General features: G+C 39.0%; 1 protein-coding gene across 1 annotated transcript in view; it reads right to left on the bottom strand.

The window, feature by feature from the left end:
• Window positions 1–26,985, bottom strand: part of PARD3B (par-3 family cell polarity regulator beta) — a 366,162-nt gene that overhangs the window by 69,464 nt on the left and 269,713 nt on the right. The window contains 2 exon segments of the mRNA XM_015868265.1: window positions 6,968–7,264; window positions 24,499–24,609. Coding sequence (XP_015723751.1) covers window positions 6,968–7,264; window positions 24,499–24,609 — 408 coding nt within the window.

Raw genomic sequence — 26,985 nt, 5'->3', positions numbered from 1 at the left:
CTCAGTGGAAGAATAAGCCTCATAACTGTGAACAACATACAGACCTTCTGCTTGTTGTTTCTCTGCAGTCGGGGAAACAGGACTACGGTAACATCTGTCATTTAACCTGAATTGCAGTACAGACTAAACCTGATGGAAAACATAGCCTTTTCTCCTTAATTAGAGCAATTCTGCAAGGCGAATGATGGGCTGAGGAGATTCACGCTGACTAGAAGACAACCTGAAGCAATGAAAAGCTGGGCACCTGGAAAATCTCAAAGTGTAAGGAGTAGAACAGGCTACTGGAGAGCAGGGAAACAGAATCACATCACATTTAACCGTGTCCCTTACACTTTAATTAAAAAAAGACTTAGCAATTTTATTTGGGATTACCAAGTCCCAGAGGATTTTGCATTTCGCTGCCTGCACTGCTACTAGACAATTGTTAATTAGGAGGAGGAAAACACACTTCACGATGCTACATCTATCCATCTACATAACATATCCAGTGAAGTAGATTTCCTTGTTCAAGAAATTACCCAAGTTATGTCACTTGCCTGCTAAATGGAAATACCACACGCCATTACAGTTTGCACTTTAAGCATGCAAGTGACTGGCCTATAAACAAGATTTCAACAGCTTCTCTTTTGAACAATTCTGACTGTTTAATTAATCTTCAGCCATTAACCATTCATTTAAAATGCCACTTACGAAATTTTAATTTTGCACATTATCAGCTGGTTCACAAATAGCTATCTATGAGCAGAAGCGTAATGATCTTCCTTTCTCTTCCTTGGAGCTTACCAATGTTATAGTCAATTCTGGCCTCTTAATTAACCACACACATATTAGCATTTAAAATAAAATGGTGTTTAGTAGGAAAAAAAAAATTATTGTGCAGAGAAAAGTCAATACATACAAATGTTATTCTACTGCTGATTAATGGAACAAGTACAAGCTTTTGGTCAAACAACATCCTGCATACAGCAGAATTTAGCATCTCTTGCTCACACTAGGAAATACACTATGGCAGGAACACATGCAAGGCCATATGATTTCATTCCAGCTGCACGGACGATCTCATTTTGTCTTTATTTGTACATTTAAGAGGCTGACAACACCATCTGCATTTCAGTCCGTATCCTTTGCTATGGTCTCATCTTCCAGTAACAGACCTGCTCTTTCTCCAGGGACCTATCTTTTGCATTTGCATTCAAACAACAGAAAGAATGGGACATTACCAATAAATAGGGAAAATTAACGTAAAATAATTCCATGCAATAATATATCACATAAGGAAAGAAAGGGCTGGAGGGGGAAAAAAAACCCTCTGAATGCATATGAATGCTTAACACAGCTGCCAAAGCTCAGGCTCACCAGCATCTGCAGCAGGACAGTCACAAGGGAGTTATGGGAGTGCAGTATATAAAATTTTACACATCTGTCAATAAGTGAGGTGATCCAAATGCAAACCCTAGCAGGCAGGATGCATGTAGGCAGATTTGTGACCATTCCTAAAAGAATTTATTTCTGCTGAAGAATGCATGGCCTCAAACAAGCATGTACATATTACACAGCAGCAGCAGCAGTTCTGCTCTGGTTAAAATCTGACCTTGTCTTTCTGTTTAGATACGCTGTAAAATGCTCAGGGTCACCTGAGTTCCATGAAATGTGGGGTGTCCATGAGAAGTGAACAGTAGGGCTGGGCTCTCAGAGCTGGAGGCATTTGGATGAGGAGTTCCTGGGAAACAGCACTTTGAACAGTGTCTGGAAAGCAGTTTATCTTGAATGCTACCAATACATTTTTTTTCCTATACAACAAGGAAACAAAACCAGGGCTCATTTAAAAGTGTCTCAGGTGGTCTTGTTACTCAGTATTTTCTCTAGTTAGCACAGTGAGCTTGCAGTAGCCACTCATCGTTTCTGAGGAAGGAAACAAAAACAGTACCAGATGCAGAGAACAGTGCAACCTAAGCTCCTGGAGAACTGGCAGCCTGGATGGTTTTTGGATTGCCGAGCACACACCACTGAACCTCTGCTATACCTGCCAGTGCAGCTTTGAATTTAACAGTTGTCAGAAATATACCAGTCAGAAAAAGAGTAAACTGCCAAGCATTGTTTCTGCTTTTTTTGTGTGTTTGTTTGTTTGTTTGTTTTTGCTAGAAGACCAGAACAGCAAAGGGTACTTAGAAATTACAAAGTCTCCATTCCATTTCTACCATGCTTTCAGAGTTTCCACCTTAAAGTGTAACTACTCCTGAGTAGAAGACCACCCGCTCCTATAGCAATGGGTTACTGTTTTCTATTCAGCTATAGAAGGTGCTGGAGACAGACAGTGAGCAATGCCCATGGCACACTGAAATGGGAAACAATGAACTCCAACTTTCTGAACAAAGCCTTGTCTGTGTAGTTCTGGATTCTGAAGACTTTGCTTTCAACAAGACATGAAGTATCTATGCAAGTGTTTAGTTTGGCCTTTAGGAAAAAAATACTGCTTGTTAAATTTCAAAATTCTGGACCCGTTTTGCTCTCTCCTTCAGGCTGACACCCAGCTTACTCGTAGCCTTTAGCTCTCAGGACATATACAGCAGTATGTGCCTTTGGTCCTTTCTAGACACGGCACATCACTCAGTGTGCCTTGGCCCCACTGATGGGTTCTGAGAGTGAGATGTGGGGAGCACAGGGATCATTCTCCTCATTTTCAACTTTGTATTTTGGCAGACAGTACCTTCTGGGAGAGTACAGTTTTTCCATTAGGAAACTTTTACGCTGAAATGAGGAAGATCCATTTTTTTTATTAATTAATTAACATTGTTGAGTCTTCCATGGTGGGATAAGATCTTCCACATAAGATCCTCCACAGTGGGACTCAACATTGCACCTCCAAAAACGGAAAAGCAGAGGAGACTGAGGCTCTGGGCTCTACTCCTATGCAACAAAACAGTGATTTCTTTCTTTCCTTTTGTTTTTTAATCTGCAACAAGATACAGCTCTGAAATGTATTCTTGCTAAACAAAGGAAAGCTGTATTCATTTTTGTCAGAACAGCACTTTGAAATTCCTCAAGATAAGACACATAAATAAATGAAGAATTATACTTGGCAATGAGTCTGGCATCAGACTTTAAACGTTTCATAGTTCTGGGCTGAGCAAATAAGTTGAGCTTGTCTCTAGAACCTTTCCGGAGATGTGCTCGGAGTGTTTGGATATACTTGACAGCACCACATTCAGGGGAGGAAAGAAGAGGAAGTTGCTTATTCAAAACGTGAGAAAGGGTTACAACACGTGACATGCCTGACATTTAAGTGATAGAAGTGTTTTACATATGCTCTTTTGGCTTTGGTCTGACACCTAGGCTCTGCCACGGTGCAACTTAGCACTGTCACGGTACAGCCTTGATAACTCAACTCAGAGATGTGAGTTCCCACTCTTTTTGGGAACATATGGGCTGCAGATCACCCAGCCTTGGTGAGAGCTGAGGGAGCGTACAGCGGCCACAGCACAGACCCTGCAAGCTCCCCAGCTGCACGAGGTGCCTTTCCAGGCTGCACCATCCTCCACGGTGGCATTTGCATTACTGAAAATTGTGGCTAATTAGAAATAAACAGAAAAATGCTTGACTTACAAAGGAATGTGTGATTCTGCTAGCTAATTTTTTTTTTTTTTACCATGTTAACATTCACAGAATACACTGATCATGCTAATGCTTTCACTATATTCATTAATAAGGACAATTTACATTTATATAGCATCTCTCTTAGTTAAGAATCTCAAAGCTTTCAGCAAAATATACACAAAAAATTAAATCCATTTCACTGAATATAGTCATCGTTGGAATGAAAATCAGCAATTGTGGAACACTGCAGAAGAACATTACACAACAGTTGAAAATAAGACAAAGCAAAATCCCCAAGAACCCAAGGCAAAAGAATCCCTGAGATGCCAGATACAATTGGAGGTAAAGAGGACATTATTATGCAAACAGCATTGTGAACTGGGTCTGTGGTGCTCTAGGCAGCAGTGCTTGGAGGCAGCAGACATACTTCAGAATGATTAAAGGAATATTCTTCATACATGTGCAGCCTACTGCTTCTGCAACAGTGGGATCTCTGTGGGAGACTCTCAGTTTAAACTGGGAATCTGCTGAGAAGAATGAATGGGGTACAGTTGATGGAGTCTGGTGATGAGAAATGGAGAGGTGGTTAAGTATGTGAATTGTAAATGGTATCTGACCACTGAGCTTTTTTTTTTTTTTTTTTAAACGAATGGCCACATTTTAAAAGCCATTTGCTACGTTAATAAAATAAATAATAATTTTTAATAAATTTTTAATAAAAATAAAATGAAATAAAAATGAACTTCTTGTTTGAAATGATGAGTTTTAATTCTCTATCATAGTGACATAACTAGAATTTCCAAACCAAAATGAAGTCATCTATTCTCTTTCAAACCTCCTTCTATCCTAAGCGTCATCTCTAAGCACTGATCAAGTCTCCACACACAGTATTACAAAAGTTGAGAGTCAGAGGTAGAAGAAAAAGCCATCAATCTAAAGTAAAATTAATAGCAAAACTTGGAGAGAGCATGCATGTGTTAGCAGGACCAAAACATGAGCTATTACATGACAAATGCATTGATAAATGTTCAACCCTGCAAATGAAAAACAACTTTGGTTTTGTTAATAAGCATCTACTATAACTATTTCCCATTATTCTGAGGCAGACAAGGCAGTTGTCATACTTGACCCCTAAAAGCAGATTTGGTTTTGTAATTAACATGTTATCCAGGGATTTCTCTTTCCACATCTCTCTTCTCCTTTCAGTACTCTCCCTCCAGCACAGAAAGATTTCTTTGCCTGCAGTTGCCGCCACATTCAACAACTGCTGGCTGAGACCTCACAACACACTGCATAAATTCACTTCAAATTATTCAGGTTTGGCACATTTCTGCTGGTGAGTAACAACAACCTTTTTGTTTCTGAGACAAAGGAAACAAAGATTTAAAGAAAGAACAAAAGCAGCCTAATAAGAATCCCACATTTCCTACTTTTTCCTAATCTGGTTAAAAAGCCTCTACAAGCCTGAGAAATTCAACAAAGCTAAGCTGTTGTGGACTGTTTGTCTTTCAGTACAGAATCAACACAGATGGAACAGCCTTCCCAGTACGACTTCTGATCATAGGTCAGATATGAGATAACTTTCTTTTCACCTGTTAGAAGTTTTGGTTTTAGTTTTTCAACGAGTTGCCATGTTTGAGGCTGCACTTACAGCTAAAGCCACACTAAGATCCAGGATTCTGACACTGAATCCAGACTTGGTTGGCATTTCAATCATGTCCACACATCAAGACAAGAGCTCATTCAGTGCAGTTACAGCCACGATGCAAGTAATCAAACAAAAGAGGCCAGAGGGAGAGACTGGGGCACTTCTTTACACCGTGTGTAAAAACAGAGCATAAACCATACTTCAAAACTGACGACATGTTTAAAATGTTAAGCTATAAAGTCCCTGTTAAAACTGATACTATGATCCAACCTTTATAACAACGTTTTACTTTCATGCTGAGTTACATCTCTATATGTTTATTTTTGAGAAGTGTATGAATCTGAATTTGGGCTCCCTCCTGCTGGAAATTCTCTAGGTTTTCTGAGTCAGTGCGAAACAGGCTTCTGATCTCTTTGCAGTATACAGATGCTCATACAACTTCACTGACAATCACCCCAAGAATTTTCTAGGAAAGCAAAACCCTTTTGATGGCAAAAAGCTGTGATCAATGACCCTAACTTCACCCTCTTCACTCTTATGCAGCAGCAAAAGAGTTAATATGGAAGAAGGGAATCAGCAGTGTCATTATGTTTGGAATGATCTCTCCCATACTGTATTTAGGTGGAAAAAAAAAGAAATACTTGGCCCAATCCCTGCTACGCTCTTAGATTTATGTCAAAAGTGTTTTATTACTATTTATAACAATGACTCAGTAGACATTTTTAAAGTACTATAATGCCACAAACTGAAAACACTCCTGTATCTGTGCTCTCCAAAATTAACAAGTGTTGTATCACATAGCACAGATTGAGGCTATGGTGAGACACTACAGATTGTAATATGAACTTGAAGCATAAACAATTCCTTAAGTCCCCCATGTCTTTCTCTGTCAGCTCTTCTTTCCATATACACTTTTCTATCTTGCCTACATACTCAGACGCTGGTTTGAAAAATCTAATACATTAACACCATGATACTGCTAATGATGTCTTATGCTCTCTTAGTCCCAAATTCCAGAAACATCTAGTTTTAAAACTACCATAATGGTGGGTAATCATCAGCTCAAAGGAAATGCTGTTCTCTTTTCAATCCGGGGAAAAACTTGACCATCTTTCTTTAATGCTATCAACCTGGAAGCTTGACAGTAAGGATTAAAAATTGCTCTTTCCTTCCCACTTGGTTATTGGAAAGGCTGTGAAAGGCAATCAGTCTTGTGAAGCCACACTTCACAGTCTGCATAAAAATGCCATGATTCCCAGTCCTCTCCCCAGCCTAATTGAAAGTGCATAATATCAAACAGCTGGGGGAAACTAAACTGTAAACATATGCAATATATCATGTTATCATACAAAACCTGTTACTAATAGGCATTTGATGATCAGCAGATTGAAAGGGATCTGAAACCAGAGATTATTTTTGCTGCAGTGTAAGAACTTTTCCCGAGCGAAAAAGGAAAAAACACACTCTCAGCAGGGAAGGAATTGGACTGGAGTCTGTTCATTCATTCTGTTTGTGAAATATGGACTTTTTTTTAATGATTTTTGTTTGACTGCTGACTAGCTCAGATGCTTTGGGGGCACTGCTGGAGCAAATCACAGTTTTGGTTAAGAGGAAATTCATGCCTTTCTTAGCCAGTAAATACAGATGTTTGGGGCATCTGAACAGCCTCCCCATCCAACCCATTCCCAAGCTATCATTGTTTCTAATGCCAGTTGGCAATATTACCTGTCACCAGGAACCTGCGGGTAGTGCTGCTTGTTTATTTTTGCATACAATCCTTCCAAGTGTTCCCTCTCCAATGGTGTTGAAGAAGAATCGCGTGGATAGACAAAGGTTTCTGCGACTGCTGGTGATGATGGTCTGTAAATGCTTGCTGCTGGATAAGCCTCTCGGAAGTGGTTCACTCTGGCATAATTTGGATCCACCTCATCATCATCTATGTCAGGTCCTCCAGGACCAGTAGAATAATCAAGCAGGCCTCTCAGTTGCTTTTGTCGTAACTCCTGATGCTTTGCTCCAATCCTAATAATGAAAAAAAAAAAAAAAAACCAAAAACAAATATGCAACTGGATCTGCTTCAACATCAGCCACAGACACGGATTCATCATGTAAATATGGAGCACCAACTCCAAACCCATCCATTTAGAAATTTCCGTATACTGTGTAACTGGTATCAAATGAAACAGAATTGTTCACGTGGAAATTTACCTCTGGTAATCACCTTAGTAGTCAAGGTGGCCATCATTCTGATGAAAAAAATAACACCGAATATGGTGGCTTCTCAGAGGTATATGTGTACATGCATGCATGTATACAGTCTTAATTCTATACCTGCTGTCCACTTTTGCAATTAATACGCCTAACTCAATCCCAATACTTCTAATCTAAAGTAGCCAATAAAATTATTGTTCCCCCTTGGCCAGGTGACTAACCAGATTCTTATAAATAAACAAACTTGTGAAAAGTGAATTAAATGTAAGCACAAATGGAAAGATGGCACAGCTGCCTCAAATCAAAGGGCCATGGTTAATTTGCTGAAGATTTAATTTTTTAATTTTATTTTGGATACATAGATGGGGAAATCACGTCTCATTATATGGGGAAAGGCAAAAAGTAAAACAGCAAAGAAATTAATAGAAAACTGACAGAGATGAATTGGTACATATAAGTGAATTAAAGACTATTACTGGCAGTCCTCCACTGTGATAAAGCCTTAAGTGGTATTACAAAATGCTGCTGCTAATCAGAGCCATTGTGTAATCTCTTTGGAATAGTAAGATATATTCAGGTAAACTTCAAACTCAGCTGATATTCAGTGATTCAACATTAATTCTGGAGAAAAAAGAGTATAGCATGCAACTTCTGCTAACTGCTCAGCTACTCTACAGCTCCACATAATTAAATGCCACGAGATGGATCAAGCAGAATGCTGATCGCAGTATGCAATAAAAAGCATTTACAGAAAATAATGAGCTATTGAGGAAAAATGAAGAAGACTACAGAGATGCAGTGACTGACAGAAGAATCCAGCATTTACTGCTGACAGTAAACACTGACACAGGTTGCCCAGAAAGGTGGTGGATGCCCCACCCGAGACACCCAAGCTCAGGCTGGACTGGGCTCTGAGCATCTGAAAAAGCTGTAGATGTCCCTGTTTATTGCAGGGGAGTCAGACTGGATGACTTTTAAAGGTCCCTTCCATCTCAAATGATTCTATGACTATCTGAAGTACCACAGCACTGTAGAAGGAACAGTATAATTTGTACTGCAGTAGAGTAAGTACAAAAGGTATAAGCAGACTTTGTTGACCCAGTGAAGCATAATGGACTCAGGACTCTTCATAGTGAAAAATGAAGATTTTGTGGAGAATCATGAACAGGCCTGGCAAAGATGGCTCCTTCCAGAAAGAGATAAGCACATGAGAAGCTTAGCACTGATGATTCAGTCTGACAGGAAGCAGCTAAGTAAGCGAGGAATGAGATTCACACCACTTATTTTGTTTCATTAGAATTGTACTTACCAAAATAAATGGTAATTACTTTTCAAATAATTTATACCTAAATTGGTTCACAAATAATTATAATGAAAACAACTTGCTTTTCTACACATGTGCCTGAGTACATTAAAGTATATCATGCAGGTTACTAGTTAGGCCACTCCCTTATCTGTGCTAGGATATATCTAGAGAGGATGCTAAATAAAAGGATAAGATTTTAATACCTAAAAATGCAGTCATGCTTTATAGTAGGATGAACCTGCAAATGACACAGGGCCCTTGGCAGAAGGGGTGCCCACCATCCACTCTGCCTTTCCTCACTGGAGCGGATCACCTTTCTCCTCTCTCAATATTTTCTTACAAAGACTAGGAGAGACATCAGCATCGTCACAACACATCTGCTTTTCTTCAAACTCCCCATCTCTGCCCAACGAGTTCACACTTTAATTTTTCTTAAAGTTTCATCAAAGGTAAACACAAGGCCTGAATGAAATCTACTACAATAATTCTTAGACATTAAATAAGAAGAAAACCAGCTATAATCCACCTATATCCTTAATACCTCCCAAGATTCTACAGTTAGGCTACCTATGAATTCCTCAGAATTTCTCCTTTTTTTCTTCCTGGAGTTTCTCTCCTCTGTGTAATCTCCTTCTTCTGTACCTTTCGCCCTATTCCTCTGTTGCTTCAGGTTTTCATGCCACACACACTCCCCACTTTGCATTCATATATTGGCCCAGGTCAGGCGCTAGCAGCGAGCACAGACTCACACAGGTGAGCCAGTATCTTGCAGCCATCACAGGCTTCAAAATGTGCCTTTGATGCTGCACAATTCTTGCTCTATTCGCAAGGGAGATTATCCAGTAGAACCTTTTGGAGGGCACAGTCTGGTGTCAACGTGTGATAAATTCAGTTAGCAAAGCACTTCTTTCATTTTACTGCCGATTGCTCTGGCTCAGCTGGACGATGGCTTCTTGAGATGTGGTGAGAGCCTAACAGCATTCACAGAATGATGGGACATGCAACTTACCCTTGGCAAAACTATCAGTGACACTGATGTATTCCTTGGTAAGGTCATACTTTTATTCAGAAAACAATGGGCAATAGTAGGGGGAGAAAAATCAACATGGAGGAGCTGTATGTGAATCCAGGAACCAAAAAGTAGCGGTCAGCATTCCTTTCTGTCTAAACCACAAACTATTGCTAGGAAATCAGCAATAATTAAAAAGCAGCTGAAAGCATGCAAAAGTCTTTATCCTCCAAGGGTTTGTGAATAAAGATAAAAGAGAGATTTTACAGCAGGGTTTGGTGGAGGGAGTCAGTCTGCCCACATCTGTGTGTAAAAAACATGAAAAAAATGCACTCACCATTCACATAAAGGAACTTGGGGCAAAGTTAACTCCTGGTCCATCTGTGCAAGTTTGTTCCAGGTAGTTCAACACCTGAAAGCACCCATTTGTGCTACAAAAACACGGGTGACTTTGTACAGCAAATATGGCCTCAGACATCAATGAAGCAGGGAGGGAGGTCTATGCTGCTCATTTCCATCTTTTATACATAAACAGACTTCAAGAGAAACCCTCTTGCGGAAGGATTAATATTTTACATGTTCCACATGGGATTACATTAAAAATGTAAAAATCTATCTATCTATCTATCTTTGTTTAAAAAGTTCACACAAATAACTATTAGCTCCTGCACCCAACAATTCTATCTTTTTGGTAGCAGCCCTTGCTTCTTGTTATCCTGCCCTTCATCTACTAAAATTCACAGATAACTTTGAGATTGTTTCTGTCTTTCAGAGAAAGTTTGAGAAAGATTACTTGGATGTTCTTAAAAATATGGAAAACTAGTGACCTTTACTCCCTATCAGTAATCAAAAAGTCTAACAGACTTCAGTGCAGGAATATATCAGCTGAGAAACAAGTTCAAGACACAGTAGGGAATTACTACAGGCCTGTATGGGATGACATAGCCAAGAAAAAAATGATGCTGTATTTAAAGGAATGGTCTTTTCACATGCCAGTGCATGGCACATATTCGCAAAGAGAGTCACAACAGCTTCTCAGAAAATGAGAAGACATAACATTCTTCGGACCAATACATCATCTATCCCCCAGGTATTTAAGATGTATTTGAAAGCAAAAGAGTAGTGCAGCACAGCAACACCATGTGATTCTTGCTTTCATGTCTGATGCTGAGAGTAATTTGTCCTGCTATCAATACTGGTCTATCCAGCACAAGAAAAGCTGGAATTAGGTCATCTCAATTTTCTTTTGCTCCTGTGAATAAGCCTATCTTCTTCAACTTCTCCTTGTAAATGCAACCTCCAATCATTTCCACTATTGTAAACTGAACCTGCTCAGGAACAATTATTTCCATTTGATAATATACTGACCAGTCAATACCAGGTTATGTGAAGCTTTTCATGATCAATGTTTCATCTTTTCAACAGGACTATTACAATTGCATTAATATTTTGTGTTTCCTTCTTACTCTCCTGCACAAATCCATAGTTTGCTCTGTGATCTCATTTTTCACTTCAATCCAAATGTTCAAATACACAGAAATAAACTGCCAGACAACTGATTCTTTTTCACCTTCTTGCTATTTCCCTGGCTTTCCAGGACTTCTCTTACATTTCTCACCTTGGAAGTTGCTTCACAATCTTCTGAAGTTTTGAAGAGCTCAACTGCACTTCAGCATCATGATTTTTACCCATTCTTAATGCATTCTTTTCTACAGCACATCCCAGTAGATGCACAGGAATCCTTCACTGAGATATAAAAAAAGTGAATGTGCTTGTTCCTTCCATTGCTCCCGTGAAGCTCTGCCAATCCTATTAAGCAGGCTTCTTCTGCTATATCCCATTCTATTTCTTTTACATTGCACCTTCCTCCCTGTCTGAAAAAGCATTACCTTTACTTCCCACCACAAAAACAAAGAAAATTCTTCAAAATCAACACAATTTCCATAGCAACCAGCTTACAGTTATTAAGAGCAAACAACAATCACAAGAGAGTCCAAGAGCTGAAGCACAGGATGGGTCTGGTAAAACAACTGGTGCAAATTTGTGACAAAAGATAAAATGTCACTCAGCACCACGATGCTGGCAGTGAAACCAGAGATGAGAAGAGGCACAGGTCACCATCTGAGCACTTTAGTGTAGCACTGAAGTTTCTACAAACTTCCTGATGAGAGAATAGGAAAAAAGCGCCTCTCAGAATGAAGGGAAGTTAACTGTATTTCCTTTTGGGTATCCCATATCAATCCTGCTCACTCTCTTCCGCCACCTGAACACCACGCTTTCCATTTAAATCATGGCATGGCAACTACATCAACTTCCCTTAGCTCTGTTTCTGTAAAAACACAACCTTTGCACACAAGCAACCAGAGAATAAGCAACAGAAAGTGCTGCATCAAGCAATGCCCTTTTATTTCCTGTGACCCACCCTTTCCTCAACAGCATCCAACACACATCCTATCTTTATCTTTTTTGTCGCTTTTGAAACCCACTATCACTTTCTCTAAAACAAATCATTTCAGCAAAAAAACTCTAATGTGATAAAATATATAACCTCACTAAAATGATAGGCTTCACTTTCAGAATACATTGCATCCTTCTTTTTAGGAGTCAGATGAATTCAGAATTCTATAAACCTCATTTGCTCCTGAAAGTGAGACATGGTATTCTCAAAGCACTCAAGTAATATTTAGTAGCACTATCCCAGAACTACAAATCAAGAAAACGTTCTCATTTACCTTTAATCTTCCTATATGATGTACCCACAGAGATCACATACACAGATTTCTCATGTGTTACCACATGAAAAGACACACATATCCAAAGGGCAACGGCCATAAAAGGGTTAAGAGCCCAAGTGGCTCCTTCCAGCAGAGCAGACCTCAGACACACCATTGAATTACTGTGGCTTAACAAGTTATTGTGTTTCTGCTGAGCTACTGTCAATGACCACATATGCATTCACTGCCTGTGACAAACACAACCTAAAGTGCTTTAGCTTGACATCAGTGACAGGGATTCTGACAGGCAAAAGCCAGCTTGGAAGCCAGCATCTCATGCAGAGGGAGGCAGCTGCTGGAAGGGATAGGGACCATCTCAAGAAAATAAATTAACAAACAAACAAACAAAACAAACAAACAAAAAAATGAGCAGAAGACACTTAAGAAGCACATCCAGTAATGCTTTCAGGAATGGAATGAGAGGGCTGGGAAAAGCCATGACAGATATTTCTCAACCCTGTGAGCAAAGCAGAGGCTGCTTTGGGACCAGGACACAAGAAAATACTGAAGGTTCTTAAACCAATGGACTAGATACATTTGTCATTTCCACATGCCTCATCCCGCCTCAGTAGTGATCTTTCAGTTCTTTTGTTGCTCGTTATTTACTGAAGTAGCAGCAGCTTTTCCAATACTTTCTGCTAAGCTATTACAGCTTCAGCTTTATCAGTGGTTTAGTACGAGGATGAAATAACCAAGTAATTCGTATTTAACAGATGAAGGGTCGCCCCCACCCCCCATGGCTGGAAACAAATTATTCTCTGTTTATATCTCAAGAGCAGGTAAAAAATTGATTAGCACAACATAGGGTAGCATGCAAACCCAAGGCTGTCAGTAAGCCCTTGTAAAAAAGCCGAGCTGCTGCAGAAAGGTTGCCCTTATGTTTAAGGGCAGAGAGGGTGCTCTGAGTCTACTGGCAGCTATGAAGTTGTTCAAGGAGCCCAAGAAGGCAGCAATGCACAATTTTCTTCTGACTTTTCATGGAAAGCATAAAGGTGATACTACATTCTTTTGCACTGTGTGTTTAGTCCTGAGCACAGCACAAAGAATGACATGGTTTGAGCCCCAGGTTGCCCATCTATGTATTCAAACACCACAAAGGGAAAGAAAACACACTTGCTGACCAAACTGCATATTTCACAACAGCAAAATACTGAGTGGTTCAGGGACCTCATTTAATCCTTCAGATGAATACAGCAACATTTCTTGTATGGCAGATTCAAAGGAAAGGACTTTGGGGAAGAGCAAATACATACATGAATAAGCAAGTTGCTGGCAAAGGCAATGAATGATATTCTTGGGAGGGAAGGAAGAATAACATCTACAGATAAAACATGCAACTGAAGCAGGGCAGGAGCCATAGGTCTTTTAGGACAGTTTTTATTCTGTTCACAAAAAGAGGAGTATGTCTACAAGTAGTCTGAGGTGTACCTAAACTCTAAAAATGGACCTGGTCTTTCAATGCTTTAAGATCATTCAGATATTGAACATTTTTCCACTCATTTGGTTGCTCCTTATGAACAGCAGAATAAAAACCGTTCTACTTTTTTCCCTGCTCATGTGACTACCCCCCGAGATCTACATACCGCAATGATTACTCAATTTACATCTGATTTAGTATCTTAATACTTCAACTGTGATTTTACATAACATTTCTGCTTTTGTCTCTCATTTACCTAATTCATACATTTATTGAGTAACGGGCTGTCTAGAGGAAAGCAACCTATTTCTGCAGGAGGTCACTTAGATTTCCATTGGGTTTAATATTTTAATTTCTTTCTAGCTGCTAGCAAAATATATTTTGGTAACTAAAATACTGTATTTTCATTCATTTACATAATAGTGGACTGAATACATCCTGCCTTCAGATATTCATAAACCATAATCACTGATGGGAATGGATATATTTTACTTGAATATCTGAGGAAATCATTTCAGTACAGTGCTTTTAATTATTTTTTAAAATTATTATTATTATTTCATAATCTTTTTCAGGCAGATATGGTCTATAATGACATTAACAATCCGATTCAAACGTGCATCTTTTATCAGGAAAAGACTCATTTGTATTTTTTCAATCATAACCCAGGAAAACTTTAGAGGCAGCCTTACAGCTAAGTAAAACAAAATAAAATAAAAAGCCACCTCTTGCCAGTAAACTGAAGGCATCTGATGTGAACTTATAGAGACTCAAACAATATCTAATTTAGCATTATCTTTCAGGGCATTCTGATAAAAACACCTTTCCATAAGCCATGCAAATGTTTCTTCATTCTATCTCATTCTACCATGCTGGATTTGAACAACCCCTCCCTCATGATTAGTATTAATAATTGTAAAAAAGAACAGAAAAAGTCTCAGAAATGAAAAAAAAAAATTTAAAAAAATCATAAATTCAAAGAAGTAGAAGACTGACTCTGCCTAAATGGACAGATCTTGCAAGAAGCATTACTTCATCCAATGATCAAACCACCTTAATTAAAACACTGCCTGTTCTGGAAAACTGTCCTGCAGCTCTCATGTAATGCTGAGTTAACCAAGGAAGCAGCCCTTGGAGGGCTGTAAGCAAAAAGCTATGAGGGCAATAAACATTATGGTCATTATAGTCTTATGTTTATGATAAATGGAAGAAGATATGCAGCCCTTTTGTACCACAGCATGATGCTTTTGCTGATGACCAAGTGTAAGCTTTGGATAGAGTAGACAGGTACTGTAGTGTTTTCCCTTTTATCTCAGTGCTGACAGAGCACAATTACCCACTCACACAGGATCCCACCCTCTAAAGAAAATCTTGGCTCTAACAAGATCAGTGCATTTCTGCCTGTGAACTTCAATGAGATCAGCACTTCACCTTTGTTGTTAAGCCTGAGAAAGTTTCAGAAGCTCATTTTTATCCACATTAGTTCTGTATTTGTTGAAATGCAGCTGATTACTAAAACCAGGTAACCACCTCATGTATATTGAATACTGAATTTCCTTATGTAATTTTCTCTACTTGTAACTATTCCGCATTACTCTGCTACTGTCTACCTTCAGTTCTAAATTGACTCACCCACATGTAGCCTATCACTTCATATGATCAGTGCTGATTTGTGGCCCTCAAATCACCTGGGACATGGGACTGCAGCATGTTCTGATGAGCTTAAATCTAGTACATAAAATTAACTCATAAGGAGGATGTGATGACGCAGGGACTGGCAGAGAGTTCAGCTTCAACCATACAAATCACTACGCCACACACCACTACTGACACCTACGCCAGCTGGCTTTAAATCTATGTCACGTTCTTTTTTCCCCAGTAATCAAAAGCCAAGCAGAAATGCATATGAGGCTACATTACGCTTCAACATGCTGAAGAGGTGTGTAAGAAACACTTCTCAAGGGATTACATTCCCTTACTACCTCTGGGGAAAAAGATAGATTTTAAAATTGATTAATTTATTTTTAATACTGTAACAATATAATGTACTTAAAATACTACATGTACCAAAATATAAACCATGTCAGGAATGGAATACTAACTTCACTCAAAGCCACAGATACCTCCATGACCAAGACATCAAGCAAATAATTACAGAGATATTACACAGATAAGCAGTGAGCATTATACTCTCAGAAAAAAACTATGGAAAGATGGAGTGAGAGACATCAGTCTGTGGATGTACCCATTTGCCCTGACTAGCTCAGGCATAGCTATTGCTGCAGGTATCAATCAAAAACCTTGAAACCTGTTAGCACTGGAGTTAAGGAAAATACCACTAGAATGTTAAGACACTGTAATGCCCACAGGAGACAAAACATTGATTTGATGTACCCATGAGAGCCCAGCATCCAAAACCACATGCAGTAACGTGGCTGAAAACAGACCTAGTAGGATGACCAGCAGCTTCCAAATCCCCAGGCCTCCTCCTTCAGCAAGACCTCATGCAATTGCACAACCTGCTTCCTTTTGAATTAAATCTTAGTGATAGAAGGAGGAAACCTAGCTCCACATGATAGTATATCCCATGTACATTTCTTTATTCTGTACTTCAACACCAAACCTGGAATCAATTGAACAGAATCTCCCTGTTCAAGAAGAGGAACATTCCCTGCTTGTCCATCTGAGCTTCACAGGTTGTTTCTAATTTACAGACCTAGACTAGAAGGCAAAACCCAGCTTTGACCCAGAAAAGAAGGCTTCAAGATTTTCAGTAATTTTGGTTTATTTGCTATGGAGAATTACGCATCCAAGCTGATTTCCAGTCTACCCCTCCATCCCTATGAGTTGTAACTTTTTTTCCTGCTGGTAAGAGAGTCTGAGAACAGGAATTCTGTGCTGTGGCATTACTTCAAAGTGCTTGCCAAAGACTTATGATAGACTGTCATAAATCACAAATAGAAGGCAAAGCATGAAAATCCAGCTTCCAAGTCATTCTTAAGACCTTATTGATTTTGGGGTAGGCCAGGAGCTGACCTACATCCAGTACTGCATCACAGAAATCCCTCTACACCAGAGTGGTCTGCCTCCCAAAATCCCTCTGTTACCAGGCTGGCTAGTACACCCACCAGTTTCACTGCATTCATGGTATTTCAAACAGCCATATCTCTGTTTCACAGTACCGTGTTTAAAAACATCAAGCCATCACACCCATTTCATACAGAACAGTCCCACACTGCTATGTTTCTTCAGGAGTGAGGTGGGCTGCTGCTGCTGCTGGGCTTCTCTGCTGAGCCTTCCATCAGGTGGGCACAGCTGGTGGGACGTGGTCTTGGGAGCAAAGTGAAAGCAGTGCCCCAGTGAAGGCCAAGCTTTGGATGTAACTTAGAAGGCACGGCTTTGACATCTGGAATGCTATATCCAGAAGTTTACAATACCTGGAATAGTATTGTGACAGTTGAAGAAAAGGACTGATTTCACTGCCATTTTGCAGTCCTCTGTTCATAATGTACTAGAAGTAGGACAGTTTGGGATCAACACTCAAGCTAATGTTTTCAGACAAACATCTTCCAGCAGTAGATTAGCCAAGTAAAGAAACCTCAAGCCTCTATTTGGCTCTAAATGCCACATCACAACCTGTCAGAGGCAGGTGAGAGTCATCTACCTCAGCTATTCACAACTTCACATCAGCCTCTCAGCATTCAGCGGTACGATTTTATTACACATTCTGGTATGCAGAGCAGCAGCAGATCTAAAATGAGAATCATTCAGAATCAATGGGGTTGGGATTAATCTGTCCTCCTGTCCGGTGCAAGTGTTGCCACAGTAATAAACAGAAATCTGATAACTTCATACTGTCAGCACAAAATGAAACTATGACCTTGACCTGTGCAACATCATCCACTAACTTTCTCATAACTTCAACATACCATACTACACGGCTATGATCTAATAAGAATCTAAAAGTAATTAACTGGAATTTTTGAAAACTGAAGCTTTAATCAAATATGTATTCTTATCAGGGTTGCAAGCCAGCAATAAATTGGGACATTTAAAAAACTGGGATCCAATCCAATCCGTGATCTGATCAGGGTTCAATGGTTATAATAAATTGGGAGTATTAAAACTGGGATCACATCCAACACTTTATTTTGCCTAAACCACAGGACCTAGCTGTGCTGCAAAGTCAGGCATTCTCAATGGACAGATACGCCTTGTTGGATTAACCCCTCATAAATAATGATGCACAAGCTCAGGAGCCCCAAAAAACACGTGGTTTAGCAGAGAGATGAATGGTGAGAGCAGCAATTACCAATGTTTTATCAGAGATCACAGTGAGATATAAACCACTATAATAATACTTTCAGACCTTGTGAGGCACAAAAACTACATGGGGGAGGGAACAATTTGTGTGTGCTATGAATGCACCCTGAGATGTACCACACATTTCAAAATCATACTTCTGTTGCTGTTTCAACTTCTGATTCAAAACAATTTGGCTCTGTACCTCACTGCCATGCCTGCAACTATTCTTGTTTTCATTTTCATTTCCAGTAATGCACAAATTGTTTGTAATTAAACATAATGAAGCAAATGCTAACAGAAAGACATGGAAAGAGCTTCACTCATAAGTATTCTCTCTCATATAGGAATGGTCTCTAAATGGTTTTATTTCTGTAAGATGCATTCCCTTCGTACGGAAATCTCACAGCTGCAAAATTAAATCTCTCTTTGCCAAATATCAAAAACATATGTATTGATTTTTTTTTTAAAACTATGGGAACAGGCAACAAGCCTCAGAGCTGATAAGACAAGAGAACCTCTCTTCAATTTCTGGAATGTTTCCGAAAAGTAAAGGAAACTCAGTCTTTAATACAAAAACTGAAACCATTTAATTTTACCCAAAGTTGAGATGCTCTGTAACTTAAGCATTCAGTTCAGACATTCAGAAAGCATTGGCCAGATGTTCTTTCTTCATCTCTAACATTCCACGCAACAACTATATACTATTAAAGAACTTCCTTAATTAATTCCAATAACGGAGTACAAAACCAAGACCCATTAACAAAACCAGTGCACCAGTGAGCAAGTGAAGAGTATAATTTTTTTTGCACAGGGTGCCTCTGTATTCAACCAACTCATACGCTCTTATTAAAATCACTTCGTGTTCAATAAGGTGCCTTATTTTGTGAAATTTTATTTTAATATGAAGGAAATGTTCAACACTGCTGGAAGAGAGACTTCGGTCTCAGCAGGACTGTTCCAGTTAAATAATCTCAAGCAAGAAAAAAAAAAACCCACAAAAAAACCCCTTTTCTTTCAATTTAGAGTCACTTTATTTGCATTTGAAAGGCAAACAAATTATTACTTATAAAACTCAATTGCCCAGTATATTTTTCTAGCTTGTTTTACAATGATTTTCAGACTTTATAAAACTTAAAGGCAACCCCAGATCTTGCTTGGAAGGAAAGAAAAAAGGGGATCTCTTCCAGTGTTTAATAACGTGGAGAACATCTTGTTGTTAAAATGATAGATTCTGAGTAATTTATACAGAACACACTAAAAATACAGATTTGAGTCAGCTTGATCAAAATAAATCTCAGACATAGCATTTGCTTTTCCCTTTTATGGGCAGATTCTAGACCTTTGGAGAACATGCCTTATTACAGCCAAACTCTTTGAAGCATGAACAAAATAATGAGTTTATTTAAAATAGGGCCTCATTCCAAGGAACCACTTGACCGGAGTCAGGGAGGACAAACCACCACCTAAAAGGACCGTATCACACATCAAGTCAGTCCTCCTAAACTACCTGTGCCAGTAAGTTCTGACCTACCCTGGTAAAGCTTCAGTGTTACTGCATTGCTGTGGCAAGGGAAAAGCTGAGGGAGGCATGGAGGGAAGAAGAAAACTGTGAAATTCAGAGGAGGTGCTGACTTCATATTCAATTGGACACAGATAAAGCTATTACTAAACAAGGAATGCCTAACATCCTAAATTCCCCTTAACCACTTGTAGCCTGCAGAAGTAGCAGTCATAATCAAGTACTGCCTTTGCAGTAAAAGGCCTGGGGCTGAAGTCTGCAACAAATTCCTGGCCTGACAAGGACTTTTTAGGAACCTGGACAAGCAGCTGCACTGCCTGCACATCAGATTCCCACCCCCGGGACACATTTTTTTTTCTGCCAGATTTTGTCTCTGCTACTTCAACTGTTCACAGGGTCGGGCACAAACTTCCCTAACAGCTAGGAGCACAATGAGACCTTCATCTTGGTTGAGACTGCTAGGGAATACAAGCAGTAAAAATAATGATGATAACGATGTCAGTATTTTAGTGCAGGATGCAGAGCTGCTCCAGAGAAGCGCAGCTACAAGGCAGTACAGAGAGCTGTGCAGAAAAGTGAGAATCAGAAAATGTGGAAAAGAAATAAGAATTGCTAGGCTGGAGAAATACTCAATTAAGTTTAACTTCCTAAGGTACAAATCTGAAACTTGGTGGCCCATAAAAGGTTGTCCATGCAAACCTATGCTGTGGACCAATGTGCAGCAAGTCCAATCCTTTTGGGATGCATCCACAGTACAGAATAAGTGCTGTATGCTCTGTCTGCATACGCCTACTAGCTCTAACACATTCTTGATGTGACAGACTTGTTGCATAGAGAAAGAATTGTACAGTGCATGTGCAAGCAGTAAATCCAGCCTACTGTGAGCATGATGGACTTATGTTTCTGCAGCACACCTACATAAGATCTGATGCTTTCTGTCAAAGACAGAGCCACTGGGATTGGACCACACGGCCAATCCATAATCATGTAGTGATCAAATCTGACATTTCTGCATGTTTGTAATTCTTGTCAAGTCAAAGTGTCTGGAACAAAGCTGCATCCAAGAACACAGAAAATTTTGTCAGGCCTGTCCCTGGAATTGAATGTGATATTACTGTTATCTGTACGGTACCAATCAAAAAAACCTTCCTAAAACTCTGAGAGATGACCTACTCCCATAAACCAAAAATAGTACTTCCTTTTGAAAAATATTTCTCAGCTGAGATCTTGGAACACTATTCTGTTTTTTGGAGATCTGCCAAGCATATAGTGAATGTAAAACCAACCTCCAAAACCATGCAAGCTCCACAGCTGCTAAGATGCTGAAACACACTTGATCATTAATCCTGTCACACCCAGTCCAGAAATCAATTACTCTGACCACTTCCACTAGTGTCCAAAAATGGACAGCTCAGCCTCTAAAAAAAAATTGTGAGATGAAAAATCTTAAGTATGTCTTAATATGACGGATTCCAAAATATTTAGGCAGTCAGCATTTAAGAAAACTGAAGTTTAAGCAAAGTAACTTTAAAACTGCAGTAAATAAATTGAGTATGAGAAAAGATTACTTTGCTAATCTTGAAAAGGTAAATTCAGGTATGTACTTAAACAAACTCTAAAAAGGTTGAATGCTGGAAAAGTGATTTGTATTTTAAGTACACAATTTGTTTGCCGGCACAAGGGGACAAAACAAGCTGCATTTCTACCAACGTTTCTGTAGCCTGTTTGTTCTATTCCTATGCTCCTTATAGTTTTAACATATAACTTATTTAAAAATACACAATTCTCTAGCAAAATTCAGCAAAGGTTGGTTTTGTAAAGATGAGACCAAGTATTCAGAACTGCTGCTATTGAAGTAATAGAAACATGTATGGTGTGGATGTGCTGCAAGGTTTGCTTTGCCAATAAGTGCATTAGAATCTTGGATTTGAATTACATTATAGAATTACTAAATCTTAAGATAGAGCTATAAAACTTTTCTACTGCCTTCCTTATCATCACTAGTTGAATAGTTAACAACAAAGAAAAAAGTCTGAATTATGTATAAGACACATAATGTTCCCATTCCCCCAGTTTACTCAAACAGTTCATCGAATCACAGAATCACCAAGGTTGGAAAAAACCTCCAAGATCATCCAGTCCAACTGTCCACCTATCACCAATATTTCCCGTTAAACCACGTCCCTCAATACAACATCTTACTTATAAGATCTACTTATAAATCCTTCACAGATTTGTTGTCCTTCTTTGAACATGTTCCAGGGCCTCAATTTCTTTCTTGTAGTAAGGGGCCCAAAACTGATCACTGTACTCGAGGTTCAGCCTCACCAGGCCTGAGTACGGAGGGATGATCTGTTCCCTGCTTATTCTCACCCATATATGAGAAATGGCTACTGTATGCAACTTTCTTCTAGGAAAGATATCTTCCCATGCCTTACAAATGATTCAAGAAGGGTTCAAGACTCAGTCCATAATCATTTTAATGTCAGCATCTATATAATACAACTATGCTATTATTTCATTTAGTGAGTTGAAGTGACTTGCCTGTTTTTATAGCACACATTGCATAGCTTTGGGGCTAATGCAAGGAAATTTCCATCACTCCATTTTATTCCATTATTTTTTAAATTTTAATCATCAAACCATATGGAAGTTATATTACCTGATAGAAAATAGCGTATATCTCTATTTTTGTGCATTATGGAAGAAGAGTCAAATAAGTGGGTTAAAAATATCATCTTGGTTCATCCACTTCTCAACACACCTGCTGTTCTCCATTTCAGTCGTAAACTCCTCCAGGTCAAAACTGAAATCATTACTAGAGAAACCAGAATGCTGAAGACACTCAGCTGCCAGTTTATAATGTAGTCTTACCAAGTTACTGTCAATCAACGACTGTAATTTTAAAAAACTCCATAGAATGCTAAAGAAATATTAAGAACAATTATCTCATGTCCAATTGGAATGTTAGACCTCTAGACAGAAGGGTTCACTCCTTGCAGCCTGCCAACATTTTACTAAATGACACTGGCCCTTTAACAGATGGGATACATGCTTCTTAGCTTGCCAGGATCCTAATAAAAGACACTGGCTTCTTTAAAATGAAGGACGCATACCTCTCAAATTGCCAGTAGCCAAATTGGGAGTCAGCAGTTTAAAATAAAGGCACTCATCAATCTAGCAAAATCAAGGAAGCAATATAGAAATTTAAGAAGAAATGGTACAAAGTTTCTCCTGACATTACTTAGCTTAGATGAACTAAATGCTTAAAACACTGGCTAAGCATATCCAGTAGAAGCACTGTAGAAACTGGATACCTTATTAGCTTTTAAAATGAGTAGAACAAATCTTACCAGCAGACTTCAAGGGTTGGGGCTTAGATTTATTTTTTCTCCTTAAATCCATTAGCTATCAATCCACTCACATAGCTGATCATGCAATGCATGACTCAAATGAAAGCAGGATATCTTTTCCCTGGGCACTGGCCAGCACCACAAAGGCTGGGCAGTGTGCTCATCTGTACTGTGAGGAAAGATTTTGCCTCTCAAAATGAACTACAGCTGCTCATCTCTTAGGAGCAGGATTCTCCAGTGAGGATTCTCCAGTGTTCAAAGACACCTCAGACAGCTTTTCCTATGCATTGACAACCCATAATACAGCTTCAAAAGTTTTACATCAACTGCAGAAACCTGTTAAAAGTCAGCAAATATGGGCATTTTAACTTTTCTGACAGCAGCAATCAGAGAGAAGTAATGAAATGACCCTCACTGGCATGTCATGAAGGACACCTGCATGAGTTGGAGAAGGGGAGAAACAAGCCTGCTAAGCCTTGTGAGCTTTTACAAACTATCCCAGACATGGGCAAATGTGCAAAAGGAGAAATTTACACATTCTCGATCTGGAAAGGTAACAATGCTGGTAAAATTGGGCATTAAAAGGGAATCTCTTATGATCAAGATAGAGAACTAGTCTTATTCACGTCAGTAGTTCCTTGTATTTCAGCAATGGAACCTTACTTCAGAAATACTGCAACTCACTACTGGTGGCCAAGTGGTGTCTACGAACTCAGCTTCTTGTCTTGCCCAGCATTCCCTTCCCCATTCCTTGATTGCTTGCAGACCCCCTTGCTGCTGACTCTTCAGACTGACTAGAACTATTTAGACCTGCTTTCTTCCTGTTATCTGCCTACTCAGCATTTGCTGACTAGATACTTCTGCAACACAAGACTAACCAGCAAACTCTTGCATAGACAAGAACATACTTAATTACAAAAACTACCATCTAGTGGTACAGCCAGCTGGAGCTAAAAGGTCTAGTGTACTGAAAAACACAGCAGAGGCTGCCAGGGGGAAAAGAAGGAAGTGCCTTAGAGAAATACAGGAAAAAAAATGTAAGTCTGCTGGTCTGAGGCATGGCCAGAAGTGAAACAGATTTTGAAGGAACTCATCTTGACTAGCTTAGCAGAAGTTATGTTCTGAATAGCAATTACACAGTGAAGCACAGAGAAGCAGAGCAGGAAGGCAGGGTCTTGTAACATAGCAGCCCTAACTCAGTCCAGAGAACAGCCTAACACTGTCCACTGCCGGGACCTGTCTCCAAGCAGGCACAGTCTAGGACTTCTCCAGTCAGGCTGCTTGTCTGACCATTTACTTCAGGCAGTCCTTGCTTTGAAGTTTTTCTTCTAACAAACTAAGATGCTGTCATCATTTACTCACCTTTCACGTTCATCTTTCATTTTCTCTAGATCCTCTTCTTTAAGTATGTCATGCTTTGGATTCCCCTTCTGATCTGCTTTCCCACTTTTATCTTCTTTTTTCTTTCCAAATCTGTTAAAGATATCAAGGAAGGAGTCAGGGGTAAGTAATTACCAGAAGAAAAACAGTACTTATCTAACATAAAACACAGAAATTTTAGGCAATCATGACACTGAGAGCTTTTATCTTGGTCAATCCCAGATCCCATGCTGTAAATGAAGTTACCAATTTTAAATAGGCTATGTACACTAGGTAAGTCCAGTTACACACTGATTTGGTTTCTGAAATGTTTAAAGATGCTGTTTGAAAGAGAAAACAGTAAAGACCATCAAACCTGAAACATTGTGGGGCTGGACTATTACCAGTGCACATTTTAAAGTAGCTGAAGGTAGTTCTTACCACATCGCAGCTCCTGAAGAAGTAATCTGCAAAAACTACAGTACTGTAACCCAGACTAGACCGCATGTCCTGCTCTCATCAGTATCTACTGCCTCTTAAATCATATCTAGTCTTAATTTAAAGATTTGTTCTTTGTTTAAATAAGTCTGCAATCAGAAAGAATAAAATCTTGCTATGTTCTGAAACTACAAAATGAGGTGGTTCATATGAGCTCTTTTAAAAATACCCCTGGGTTCTTTTTTCTGCCTAGTAGCATACTGTCATTTAATATTTATGCTGCGAAACTCCTCCAGAGACCCCAATCAGTTCAGGGGTCCCACTGTTTTACACGCTGTACAGATAGGTGTAACATATCAGTCTGCATTATGAAGTCCATAAAAACTAACTAAACTGGAGAGCCACATTTCTGATAGAGGAGGTAGGCAGAATACCAGGGCCAGGTATGCCAGATATGCTTGTGAATTATGGGTCAAAAAGCATAAAAGCCTCTCTTCCTCTTCTCCAATGTGAAATTCTCCATTCAGTAGGTAAGTAAATGATCAGTGTCTTCCCATGCAAATCAATGACAACAATGTACAGAAAAGTAACTACTTCATGAAATATAACACATTGCAAACTAATTACTTCGACTGAAAATTACAAACCCTTCTGCATTATTGCCTTGGTGGTTTTTCCTTTCTGCATTTTCTCCACATCATCCTAAGCTGCCTCAAGTGGAAGACCTGAACGACCATGCATATAATTCAGTTGTAAAACATTGACTTTAGGTTTCTCCACTGATCAAAGCAGAAATCTTGCAAATACTCTGTTGTCAGGCTTATAAGTTAACAATCCCAACATTTATTCAATATTTAATATTCAATTTAATCAATAATTATGTGATTATGAGCAAACAAAGCTTGTATGGACTCTGTTGCAGGTCTTCCACACAATAAGAACTTGGTTATAAAGGGAATGATTACACCAGTCAGCCGAACAACAAATAGCTCTGGGATGAGCACCAATGGGCTCAAGGCACCCTGCTTTTGAGTGCATAGCATATGCTGGGAAGGTCTCATGGCAGTTTTCTCAAGTAAAGCAACTTGGTCATAATCCAACTCTTGTACTTGGTATATATTAAGTCTGATCACCTTTTCTCCCACTGTTTCAATTATAGTTCTGTGGAGTCTCATATTTGTCTGCATGTATTGATTACGAAAACACTATTCTTGCGCATACCGTATTGCTGCAGGGAGTTGGAGTTGAATATGTTGCATACTCAGGAGAAATGAAACAAAAAGAAAAGTTCAACACTCTTCCCTTTCAAGTCCATCTATTATTTCTTCCTTACAAAGGAAAGAAATGCATTTTAAATAAGACAAAGTAAAAAATCTTGATTGTAATAACTACTAACATGACAACTCTCTGCAAAAACAGTGCTGTCTGTCTGCTGGTAGAGCTGCTCTCTCATAAATTGTCGAGTTCCACTTTAATTGTAAATCAGAAATAGTGAGCTGGTCTTCATGAAAAAACCCTGATTTGTTGTTTTAAGGTGCGGATCTTGTTGTTGTTGTTTGGTTTTGGCCTTTGATTTTTGTTTTTACTATTTTTGAGTTCACCTGGGAATTGTGAATACTTACAATTTTTACCTGTTATACTAAGTATGCGACATATAGCTCTAGGCTAGAGAAATGTTCACATTTTTTTGCTTCTTTCTCATGTTGCTACATCATAAAAACCCACTGCTTTTTATTATTACTGTAATATGTTTTTCAGCCCAACAAAGATCTTGCACAAACATTAAAGAATAAGAGAAGCAAAAATTTAGCACTAAAGAAAAGCAATATAGAGTAGAAAGCATTAAGCCACACAGACACAAAAATATAATCTCAGCCTGAATTTATGCACCATGTCCTAAAATTTATGTTCTGGTTACCAGTGTGTTCTAATTGCCACGGGCTTCTGATGAAAAAATTAACTTCCACTGATTGCAATTTTCCTTGGTTTTCTGCACTACAGGCTTAATAGTTCTCTAGCACTTATCGTACAAAAAGAAGAATACTTGCTGCC

The sequence above is a fragment of the Coturnix japonica genome, chromosome 7 (genome assembly GCF_001577835.2).
Source record: "Coturnix japonica isolate 7356 chromosome 7, Coturnix japonica 2.1, whole genome shotgun sequence".
In the NCBI taxonomy this organism is placed as follows: domain Eukaryota; kingdom Metazoa; phylum Chordata; class Aves; order Galliformes; family Phasianidae; genus Coturnix; species Coturnix japonica.
This window is presented reverse-complemented; position numbering and strand designations above follow the sequence as displayed.